The sequence below is a fragment of the Danio rerio genome, chromosome 5, assembly GCF_052040795.2.
Source record: "Danio rerio strain M-AB ecotype USA chromosome 5, GRCz13ab, whole genome shotgun sequence".
Lineage (NCBI taxonomy): Eukaryota > Metazoa > Chordata > Actinopteri > Cypriniformes > Danionidae > Danio > Danio rerio.
Window position 1 is genome coordinate 29,495,258 of NC_141025.1, and position 12,094 is coordinate 29,507,351.

Sequence of the window (12,094 nt, forward strand, 5' to 3'; positions counted from 1 at the left end):
CATTTCATAGCCACATGGATGCCACTTGAAATCGGATGACCTATTGTTTGACAGGGCAGAAAGGCAGTGAGCTTTCAGAATCTTTATTAATACAGTGTTCGTACTGAAACCTACATTATATGCTTTTCCATCACAAATTCAATACTTCTTTTGCTGTTGTTGGAAGTTTTGTTGTATTATTTTCACCCACAGTCTATAAAATAGTGTTCTAGCGTTTGGTATTTGATGTGATCTCAGAATAGCAGTCTCCATGATGCTGGTGATCTGCTTTATGTTGCTTACTGTAAACGTTTTTTTGCTTTTATTTACATGTTACAGATTTTTTTTTTTTTTGATAAATTTCTTCTGTTCGAGTCCTTGTCAAGCATATTAAAAGTATTGTTACAAACCCCTGATGTTGGTTCAGGGGAATATGGGGTTTGACATTTAGTGTACAATTGAAATGAATTTATATATACAGTGAACGAAGACAACCAGAAGCAAATGTACTCAAAACTGTGATTTTTATTTATAATTTCCAAAGTAAACAAAAACCATGAATTAACCCTTTAAGGTGCACTCCACACTTGCATTGAATAATATACTGACACAACTCAGTATATAAATAGTAATGAGCAATTAAAGTAATAATGATAGTCTATGGATAAAAGGTCAACCAGGTGGTTATGATGCTGCTTAAATGGGTAATCAAAAATAAGGAAAAAGGTAAGGCAAAAATATACTATTTACATAATATATAATATGGTTGGGATAAACCCAAAGACAGGGAAACGAGATCTGGCAGAAGGATAATGGGCAGCTCTTAAAAAAAGAAAAGAACAAAACCCAAACAATGTCTAACTTCCCAGAAACATCTAACTAACTAAATGAAAACAAAATAAACAAACACACGAAGAGGTCTTCTGAGGATCCGAATCCTACTCTTTCTATCTAAAAGTACATGTATTTATTTTTTAGTCAATATGAAACTTGCAAAAATGTGTAGGAATATATTGTTTCTTTGTTATGCTAAAATTGGCATGAAATGAAAGTTCCTTTTACCCCCTCTTTTCCCATTGTGACATACAGTCTTCAGATATACACAAGTAAAGCTTATTCAAGTGGAGAACCGTTTTACAGTTTCTTGATCGTATAATAAATTAAATAATAATGCAATTGTGTTTGCATTTTGCCTATTGTAACATCAAATTCAGAAACGGAGAATATGAAAGTATAGATCAGTGGTTTGCTTCATGTTGTTGCTTTTAAAAATGCATGCATGCAAAAAAAAATTTAAAAAGACAAAGTAAAATTCAAAAGGAGGTTGTAGGCTTGATACTGACACTCATGTGTAATGTTAAGATGAGATCTGTATTTTATTTACTATAAAGGACAGCTTTTTCAAATGTTTTAATGGGCGACACGTTGGCTCAATGGTTAACACTGTCGCCTCACAGTAAGATGGTCACTGGTTTGGGCCACTGCTGGGTCAGTTAGCATGTCTGTCTGGAGTTTGCATGTTCTCCTCGTGTTCACGTGGGTTTCATCTTGATGCTCTGATTTCCCCCACAATCTAAAGACATGCTATTGTTGAGTTATGTAGGCGTCAACTGTGTGTGTGTGTGTGTGTGTGTGTGTGTGTGTGTGTGTGTGTGTGTGTGTGTGTGTGTGTGTGTATAAAAGAGTGCATGGGTGTTTCCCAGTGCTGGGTTGCAGCTGGAAGGGCATCGGCTGTGTAAAGTATATGCTGGATAAGTTGGCGGTTCATTATGCTGTGGCGATATGTGATAAATAAAGGCACTAAGCCGAAGAAAAATGAATGAATGAATACATTTGATACCCACCACTGCTTATATCACATCGCCAGAGTTTTTCTTATGCTTTAATCAACATTTTGATGTAAACTCCTTTCCGTTAGCTACTGCTACTAGCATAACATTTTCTTTGAAATCTGATGTTGTTTTAAGTAAGGCCTAAATTTAAAGGTGGCATTATTATTATTTTCCTTGTATATTAAATATTATTAGAGATGAGAACAAAATTACCAAACTTGACCAACTTTATTCTTTATTACTTTATTCGTATTAGAGAAACACTGGGGTTGGGTAATAGAGTTTTTTTCCATTACGGATTATGAGAGCACAAGAATTACAAAAGAGAGAGAGAGATGTAAATGGTTTATAATAAACACTCTAATTTTCCTAAAAGGTAAGCATTGGCTGTTTAGATTTCATGGTGACTTGAAGCTAACAACTCAGATGTGTGCTTTTAAAGTGCTAAATACAGAAATGAAATCTCATAAACTGTACAAATGGGTAAATGTGTTTAGAAGCCCAAAGCCTGCATGTCAAACTGTTTATTTTATTCAGTTTATTACAGAAGAACTGTGGGGACTGAGGATTTGTTTGGAGTGCACTGAGCTTGTTGTATAACTTCAAACACTCGTCTCTGTCCATTATCAGCCATGCTAAATGCTATACCATGTATAAAAGGATTGTTCGAAAATGTATTTAAAATTTTCATTTTTGTCTCCTCTTCCTCCATCTCCCATTCTTCTGATGTTTGTTCCACCTTTCCTGTTTTATACCTCTCATCCAACCCACTGTGCTTCTGCAAATTCTTTCTATCCTAGAAACTTCCGGAAACATCTGAGGATGGTGGGCAGCAGGAGGGTGAAGGCCCAGAGTGAGTTGTTTGTAGACATCTTTATGTGTGTTTGTGTTACAGAGTGAATGAGTGTGCTTATATATGGTTGTATGTCATCAGTACGTTTGTCTGATTTCATCTCTTTATTTATTTGTGCTATTTTATAAATGCACTATGAATATTTGAACATGCCATCGCTTGACAATAATTCATGGAGTCAGATGAATTATTTTCAGGGTTTACAAATGCTTCAGGCATCTGGTAAAAAGGATGAAAACAACCATTTGGTGCTCTTGTCTGACAACTAGCGGTGTGATTTGGATTCATAATAACTCACCTCTTTCTCATCAATATGGGTTACAGTATACGGGTTAAAATTGATTCTCATGTTTAAAGCTAAAATGGAAAAATCTTCAAACGTGCCACTTCCCAGCTTCAGGCAAGAGCCCAGAGTATGTATGTGTGTTGAAGAGCAGTGTGTGTGATGCTTTCCTCCTCCGCTTCGTTATTAGCATTTGTTGATCGCAAAGCGAAGAGTTTCAGCCGGTCCTGGAGTGACCCCACACCCGTCAAGCCTGACTCTCTCCATGACTCCAGAGACAGTGAGTTTACACACAGACATGTTGTCTCTTTTCTCATTTCTGCATATGCACATGATTTGTCACCCACACAGAACACTCATAAATGGGTGAATCTTACGATGCCTGTTAAAACCATGCCCTGGGATTATTATGATGCAGATTAGATCACAGCTTTACACTACCTGACAAAGGTCTTGTTGTAGATCCCAGTTTTAAGAGCAACAAATAATAACCTGACTTCTAGTTAATCATTTGGAAAAGTGACAGAAGGTGGATTTTTCCGATGAATCGTCTGTTGAACTGCATCCCAATCATCCCAAATACTGCAGAAGACCTATTGGAGTCCGCATAGATCCAAGATTCTCACTGAAATCAGTCAAGCTTGGTGAAGAAAATATCATGCTTTGGGGTTACATCCAGTTTGAGGGCGTGTGAGCGATCTGCAGAGTGGATGGCAACTTCAACGGCCTGAGGTATCAAGACTTATGTGCTTCCCATTACAAACCACAGGAGAGGGCAAATTCTTCAGGAAGATAGCACTCATTCTCATACCTTAGCCTCCATATCAAAATTCTTGAAAGCAAAGAAGGTCAAGGTGCTCCAGGGTTGGCCAGCCCAGTCACCAGATGTAAACATTATTAAGCATGTATGGGGTAAGATGAAGAAGAAGGAATTGAAGATGAATCCAAAGAATCTTGATGAACTCTGGGAGTGCTGCAAGAACATTTTCTTGGCCATTCCAGATGACTTTATCAATCAGATATTTGAGTCATTGCAGAGATGAATGGGTGCAGTCCTCCAAGCTTATGGGAGTCATACTCAATATTAATTCCTTTTCCACTGCACCATGACTTTATATTTTATACTGTACATTATTTCTGTTAAGTGACAAGACTTTTGTCTAAGCAAACTCAGATTTTACTGCCCTCTAATAATAAATAAATAATTAAAAATCAAGGTATAATCATTTTTTATTTTGGTAAAATAAGCGTAATCTTGAGGCCTTTGCCTTTTCTATAAATCACTTTTGATAACAAACGATCAACTAGAAGTCAAGTTATTATTTGTTATTCCTGAAAGTAGGCAACAAGACTTTTGTCAGGTAGTGTATTTTTGAGGATATACATATATTTAAAAGTTTGCATTTAGTGATGATTTTAAAATGTATTTTTACCTTCACTGTAAAATATGCAGGGTTCCACACAATTATTTCATGTTGTCCCAACACAAATTGATTAAGTTAACTTTACACATTTAACAAATTTATGTGGATTGAACAAAAAAATAAGGTTGTCCCAATGAAATCTCAAGAATTGTGTTGTTTCAGCTCATTTCAAATAAGTAGTTTGAACAAGTAAACAAATATATTGTAGAGTGTTTGACTGTTTGAGATATGTTAAAACATTAAAAGTGTGAAATACTGAAATTTTAAACAATGTTTTTTCTAAAATGTTATTTATTTTTGTGCTTTTTAAACAGCCAGTAACATTTATTATCATGGTAATTGAGAAATCATTTGATTTCAAATTTAAAAAGGCCTCAAAATTAGTGAGTGTACATGATTCTACTTGATGTTTTTGTGATTTTATTTTTTTTTATTTTTCACGATTCTTTGATAAATTAAAAGTTAAAAGCAATAATATATCACATAATATAATGTATAAATTAATAATATATATGTTGTAACAAAAATGTATTTACTATCATTTTTGATCAATTTAATGGATCCTTGCTAAATTATAATTCTATTTATTATATGAATAAAAGGAGCGTCATGGTGGTGCAGTGGGTAGCACGATCACTTCACAGCAAGATGGCATTTCTGTGTGGAGTTTGTATGTTGTCCCCATGTTCTAGTGGGTTTTCTCCAGGTGCTCCGGTTTCCCCCACAGTCCAAAGACGTGTGCTATAGGTGAATTGAATAAGCTAAAATTGTCCATAGTGTATGAGTGTGAATAAGTGTATCTGTGTTTCCCAGTGTTGGATTGCAGCTGGAAGGGCATCCGCTGCTTAAAAACATATGCTGGATAAGTTGGTAGTTCATTCTGCTGTGCGACTCTAGATTAATAAAGGGACTAAGCCGACAAGAAATTGAATGAATGAATATTAATATGATTAATTATATTATTATATATATCATATATTAAATAAAATATTTATTCAATTATTACATGCAGTGTACTGTATTTGTTGCATTTACTGGTGATTAAATTATTATGATGAATATATTATTTTGTTGTATTATAAGAATGCAATTTGTGAAATCAAAAAAGTGAACATTCATAAGAGGCTTCATAAGATTCATACATTATGCAATTCATCACACACATAGACACGCACATCTGCATCTCTGTGTGTGTACGTATGTGTAAAATGTGCCTTTACCATAGATATGCTCTGCTGTCCATACAGTATGTGTGCTTTCTCCACTTTATATATAAGATCTTCTCCTCGCAAAGGTCATGTTATGTTGTTTCAAACATGAAGGACCTGTCTCCTCATTAATCTTTTATCTGCTCTTGTTCTGTTTCTGTGTGTTTTGCGGATGCCTTCTTCCCCAGGTGGAGACCTTCAGGCATCGTCTGGCAATCTGGATGAAGAAGACTGTGATGATGTCGACTGGGAGGAAGAGAGAGAGTTAGAAAGGGCGGCCTGTGAGGGTGACGATTTCATCCCACCCAAACTCATGGTACATACATCTTTCAATCATTTCATACGAGCCAGCTGCCTACTTATGAACTCATTATCACGTCCTCATTAAATGTTGTGCAGCTTTTTGATCATCAACGAGCGCATTATTAAGCACGTGTTTTATTCATCCTTGTTTTTGAACAGCTAATTTCATCGAAAGTACCAAAGGCCGAGTACGTTCCCAACATCATCCGCCGGGACGACCCCTCCATTATCCCCATTCTCTATGTGAGTACAGTTTAATACTGCTGTCATAAACAGGATCAAAGGGAATCAAAGTTTGGATTATACAGTATAGAGCACATCGTGTTAAACATTGCTAATGATGTGTGCCAGTCAGCTCTCATATGCAAGTTTTAGTAGTGCAAATTTCAAGATTGCCCTGCCGCTTTGTAAAAACCAGCTTGTAATGCATCGCTAATATTATGCTAGATTTATGTTCCATAAAAAAAGGCAAGTAATATTTACCAACTGAAAACTCTTGTTTTTGATTTATGCAGCACTTTTTTATGGGTTGATGAATTTTATTTTGCCCACAGGATCATGAACATGCCACCTTTGATGATATACTAGGTACGTGTAATTGCCCAAACACTTTTCTTTTCTCTTTGTGTATTCCTGGTGTTTTGTCTTGCTATCAGAGATCCCATCGGTCATGGAATTTCTGAAATATCATAAAATGTTAAAAGTATGCTGGCTTAGAAAGCTTAACATGCAATTTAAGAAAACATGCGCAGTTACAAAAAACACCAGCAAATTAAGAAAGGATCATTCATTTGACAGCACATGCGCTGCAAATTCTCACAACGCAAACAATGTTTTAAAAAACTTGCTGCATTTTCTCACAACACAAACTATTTTTTTATGAAAACGCATTGCATTTTCTCACAGCACTTTCAAATAGATCGGAACACAATGGAAATGTTTTTGAGGGACTCTGAAATGTGACGGACCCGGCTATTTAAGTTATGGTTATTTAGGCTAATAAGATACAAAGGCCATATGAGTGGGATCATTTCTAAGATATACGCAATTATCTTGTCAAAGGATAACTCTCACACATTAAAACTATCAGGGCCTGGGAGAAGGAACTTGACTTAGAGTTTGAAGACGACTACTGGAGTGCAGTGTTAGACACTAGCTGTGTTTCCATCCACCTATTTTTATGCGCATTTTGCATATTTGCATTAAAAAAATGGTTAATGGAAATGCCAAACATATGCGCATATGCGTAAAAAACATATACGCATAACTTAGTAGTATAAACTGTTTATTCGATAAGAAAAGATGCGCATAAACTACAACGGAAACACTTTTACAGAACAAATTCCAGTATGCACATAAAAAGGTCATGTGATTTTGCTATAACAGATCATTTGATGATAAAAATGTGTGTGAATGGACAAACCAGCCAGCTGAGCACATTGTAAAACATCTGAAATGTAGTTTTGGTAATTCTAAAACCCTTAATCATTTCAGTATTAGTGTTATTATATTATTCACCACCAGAATCAAGCGTCTCACACCTTCAAACACCATTGTGCGTTCACTGCATGTAAGGATTGCCTTCTGAGGTGCAAGTCTTTTATTAAATAAAGAAAAGATTCATGCAGCTTCTCTTATCACAGCTAATTCAGTTTTTATTTTTTATTTGGTGCCAGTTAATCAGGAAGTGACAATTTTGTTCGCTTTGACTCGTTGGATGGAAACGCTGCTTTATTCACACATCTTTAATGTCACAATCCAGTTTTTCGCATGAAGTTAATTCGCATTTTTGGATGGAAACATAGCTAATTTGCACACCTCCACTTCCACTCGCGCTAGAGTTTTTTTACAGTTTAAAATGATTCACAGAGCTCATCTCTCAATGGCTTTTAAAATATATTTCAGTGTTTCAGATATGTGTGATAAATGTAATCTTTCACCATGTAACCTTAGTCATATGTTTGTATTTTGTCCCAAGTTACAACATTATTGGATTACTTTCTTTAAAATTGTTTCTGGTATTCTAGGGGTCAAGTTTGCTGTTTGCCCTTTAATTACGATCTTTGGTATTCCCTCCCAGTGTCAACCTTTAAGCTGGAGACACGCTGACATTGTGGCTTTTGCATCTCTTCTCGCTAGGTGCATAATACTGTTGTCTTGGACCTCCCCACAACCCCTCTATTTCATTGTGGCTCAAATATTTGGTCTTCTTTTTAAAACCTGAGAAAATTAAATACAAAATCAGAGGTAGGGGAGAACAGTTTTAAAAAAACTGGCAACAATTTAATGCATTCTTCAATCACTTAAAAACCTGAGATGTGAATTGAGTGAAGGTATATGTGTGTGCATGTATATGGTTGGGTATTATTTTTTTCTGTATTTGAATTTTTATTTTATTTATAAAATTTTATTTATAATAACAATAATAATAATAATAATAATAATCATCATAATCATTGTTATTATTATTATTATATTTATTTTTTATTTTTTTCTCAGATGTTGATTGTTTTTATTTGGGGATTGTTTTGTGGGTTGTTGTAAAACGCTATTTGCAAAAATAAAAATTCCATGACGAAAAAAATATAAAAAACACAAATGAGAAAACAAACAAAAATCTCATCTTTCAAAGATCACCCACAACTTCACTGAGCAATAGTCACGGCACAGTGGCGGCCATCACAATTTTGGGTCATTTATGTTGTGTTCTGTTGATTTTGCACGTTGTGGGAAAATGCAGTGCATTTCCATTAATTGATTGCACTGTGCGAAAATGCAGCATGTTTTATCAATTACTTTGCATTGTGTGAAAATGCAGTGCGTTTTTTTATGGATATGCGTTGTGAGGATTTGTAGTATGTGTGCTGTCAAACAGACTTTTCTTAATTTGCTGGCTTTTTTGGAAATGCAAGTGTTTTCTTAAATTGCAGCATGTTAAGCTCGCTCAGTCACAGTATAAAAAGTCTATTGCAGACACCAAAAGTCAGGGAAATGTATGTATGTTTTGTCTAAGTTATGGAATATCAAGGATTTTTGTTTGTCATTTTAAAATTTGCTTCCCATTTATCAAAATGTATTTTGTACTGTGTTTATTGTTTGCTTTGCCTATTGTTATGGTTAGGCTATTTTCACTGCCATTTTATTCCTTTCCTACTTGTCAAGCAGAAATCAAATGCAGTCCCCAGGCTGTACCTGTTGAAATTCTGTCTGTGAATTTTTTTCTGCTCGGTGCTCAACCAGTTCCTCCTGGATTTTGTGAAAAAAAATCTGATCATTGCTACCTAAAATGACCTCAATTTTGGTGCCTTCCTCAAAATTTGTGGAAAAATGTGTGGCATTTCATGCATTGTTTTGCTGTGGCTGAATGCCGAAGCACAGTGCTATGCTGTGTCTAGGACAACTCAAGGTATTGCACAGCAGATGAGCACTTTCTATATGCAAATATAATGTTATTAATTATTAAACAGTGAAAAATGTCCTGTGTGGACTGTGATCACAGAATCTTAAAATTCTGGAGGGACTGCTCAAAACATGAGCCTGGTTTACTGTTCATTATATAGGTCATGGAAATTCAGCTTCTTGGTCAGTGAAAATTAGGCAAAAATTTGGCATTTGACTTAGAGTGGTAATCCTGTGCTATTTGTTTTCTATGAAAAACTGGGCTGTAAATTCATACGACCCCCCCCCCCTCCCCTCTCTACCTCTCTGCTATCTGTCTTCTCTCATCTTTCCCCTCTTCAGAGGAGATTGAAAAGAAACTCACCGCCTACAGAAAAGGCTGCAAAATCTGGAACATGCTCATCTTCTGTCAGGTTTGAGAAAAAAAATAAGAATATGTGTGTGATTAATTTGCATATCTTGCTTTTTCGTAAAAGTGCATGTGGAGTGTTTACGTTGGTGTTATTTTGTGCTGTGTAAATTGGTTTGTATGTTTTCTCCAGGGAGGCCCGGGTCATCTCTACCTTCTGAAGAACAAAGTGGCTACGTTTGCGAAAGTAGAGAAGGAGGAGGGCATGATGCAGTGAGTGTTCTCTTTCACAAAACAAATTCTAGCTCGTGGAATCTATCATTTTGTTCTACTTTTAAAAGTGCTGCATAATTAATAAAAAGAAATAAGATTATAGTGACGACTTTCAGAATCTATTTCAGGGATGCAAACATGATAGATTGAGCCAAACATCTTCAGTCAGAAGTAGGTCATCTCATGATTTCAATAAGCACAAGCAAAAATCTTGATTTTTTCCAAGCAAGGTTTGGCCAAAAATATGCAGTTGAGCCCAAGCTGCTTCTTCCTAGATTTAAAATAGTTTTTTTTTTTGTTTTGTTTATAAATCTATTGTCAACACCAGAACAATGAGCTTTTTTTTGGCTTGTTGGCAAATTAAACCTTTGTGATTAAACATAAAATCCATGCTAGAATGTTTAATTAGTTATTAATATTACTAATTAACTGAAAAACTGTTTTATTCATATTAAAAATTGACTGTATATACCCACTTTTAAAGCTAATTTTTACAAAATATCTCCCCAGAGGAGATACCGCTGGACTTCCTAGACAAGTCATGTTTGTCACCTTTTTAACCCTTCATACATTGCTGTTAATTATATGTGAACATGCTCTTTGGTATTGTATTATGCTCTGTATTTACTTTAGTCATTGTATTTTTTAATCCAAAAAAGTTTGTCCTTTTTATTTACTGATTAATATAAGTCAGTACATTTACATGGACACCAATAATCCAATTGAAATACAATTAAGACAATACTCTGATTAAGCGATTTTTGATTCATTTAATCTGATTAAGGTAATAATCAAACTAAACAGAAATGAAATTAAGACATGTGCAGTATGCTGATGTAAGTCGCATTATAAAAGCGCAGTACAGACATGTAAACACCGCAATTAAACTATTACCACAGTTAGAATCTACAAATTAAAAATTAAGCACCCGAAATTACATGATATTCCTAAGGAAATGTGGATATGCCGGTGATGCAATGATGTTAATCAAAGGATGTGCTAGAACATGTACAACTGCATCATGATAGGAACATTCATAGAGTAACTCATGTAAACACCTTAATCTTATTATTGTCTTATTCAGATTAAGAAAAATAATTTAATTACTGATGTCCATGTAAAAGTAGTCACTGATCAATGATTTAAGATCACAACTACTTAAAGTTTTAGTTCCTCTGCCTAAAACTAATATTTAATGTCAGTTCAATTAAATGAAATTCTGTATAAAAGTATACTCCGATCATATTTAGGAACCACACACCCTGACTTTGTAATCATTCTGAGCTTTTGTGTGCAGGTTCTGGAAGAAACTTGGCAGATTCATGAGTTTATTAAACCCTGAGCCCAATCTCATCCACATAATGGGCTGCTATGTGCTCGGCAATGCTAATGGAGAAAAGGTAGATAATATCTACTCACCTTTCTTTGTGTTTCAACCACTTTTGTGCTATAGGACTTCTGTCATAAAGACAAGACAGGAAATTATTAGAGAGATGACGGGAGGAGTTTTCAGTATATAAATGCATTCATATGACCAAAATTACTAAACCATGCAAATTTGTTTGAGACTGCTATCTGATAAAAGGTGCTCATGGGAAAAGTTTTGCAGATGATCTACTGACAATATGCTGATTAAAGAACTCAGGAATTAATTTCCATAATGACAAATGCAATCAACCAAGAGCAGTGCAATTCTTTAAAATAATGCTTTTAGCAATCGATATGTCGGAAGAACATCCTCTTCTGGCAATATAAATAAATGAAAATGAGTGTTGAATTTATTTTCATTTATTTTTTAACCATGCAAGCTTCATTCCTCCACCTATAACAACTATCACAGAATGAACTATCACAAAATGGCTTAAAAGGTTAGTTCACCCAAAAGTTAAAATGATGGTATTAATTACACTTCGTAATGTTGTTCCAAACCCCTGAGACCTTCATTCATCTTCAGAACACAAATTAGGATCATATAGGTGAAATTTGAGAGCTCTGTTATCCTCCATTGACAGCACGGTTTAGGGCTGAATGATAAATGGAATGTGATTATTCTATAAAGGTAACTCTGTGATCAGCTCTGAATCTCCAGAACATGTGTTTAGCTGGAGCAGTGTTAACTCAAAAAAGCCATAATTTTCTGACAAAGTTTCCAAAATATTTCAAATATGATGCAATATCATCATGCGATAGT

At 35.0% G+C, this 12,094-nt stretch overlaps 1 protein-coding gene across 13 annotated transcripts in view; it reads left to right on the top strand.

The window, feature by feature from the left end:
* The window catches only part of nsmfb (NMDA receptor synaptonuclear signaling and neuronal migration factor b), a 100,877-nt gene that overhangs the window by 68,774 nt on the left and 20,009 nt on the right, over positions 1 to 12,094 (top strand). For all 13 annotated transcript variants that reach the window (XM_087252774.1, XM_087252773.1, XM_087252777.1 and 10 more), the window contains 8 exon segments: positions 2,612 to 2,664; positions 3,138 to 3,227; positions 5,768 to 5,895; positions 6,042 to 6,125; positions 6,437 to 6,470; positions 9,624 to 9,694; positions 9,824 to 9,903; positions 11,201 to 11,303. In XM_087252774.1, the coding sequence (XP_087108900.1) occupies positions 2,612 to 2,664; positions 3,138 to 3,227; positions 5,768 to 5,895; positions 6,042 to 6,125; positions 6,437 to 6,470; positions 9,624 to 9,694; positions 9,824 to 9,903; positions 11,201 to 11,303 (643 nt within the window).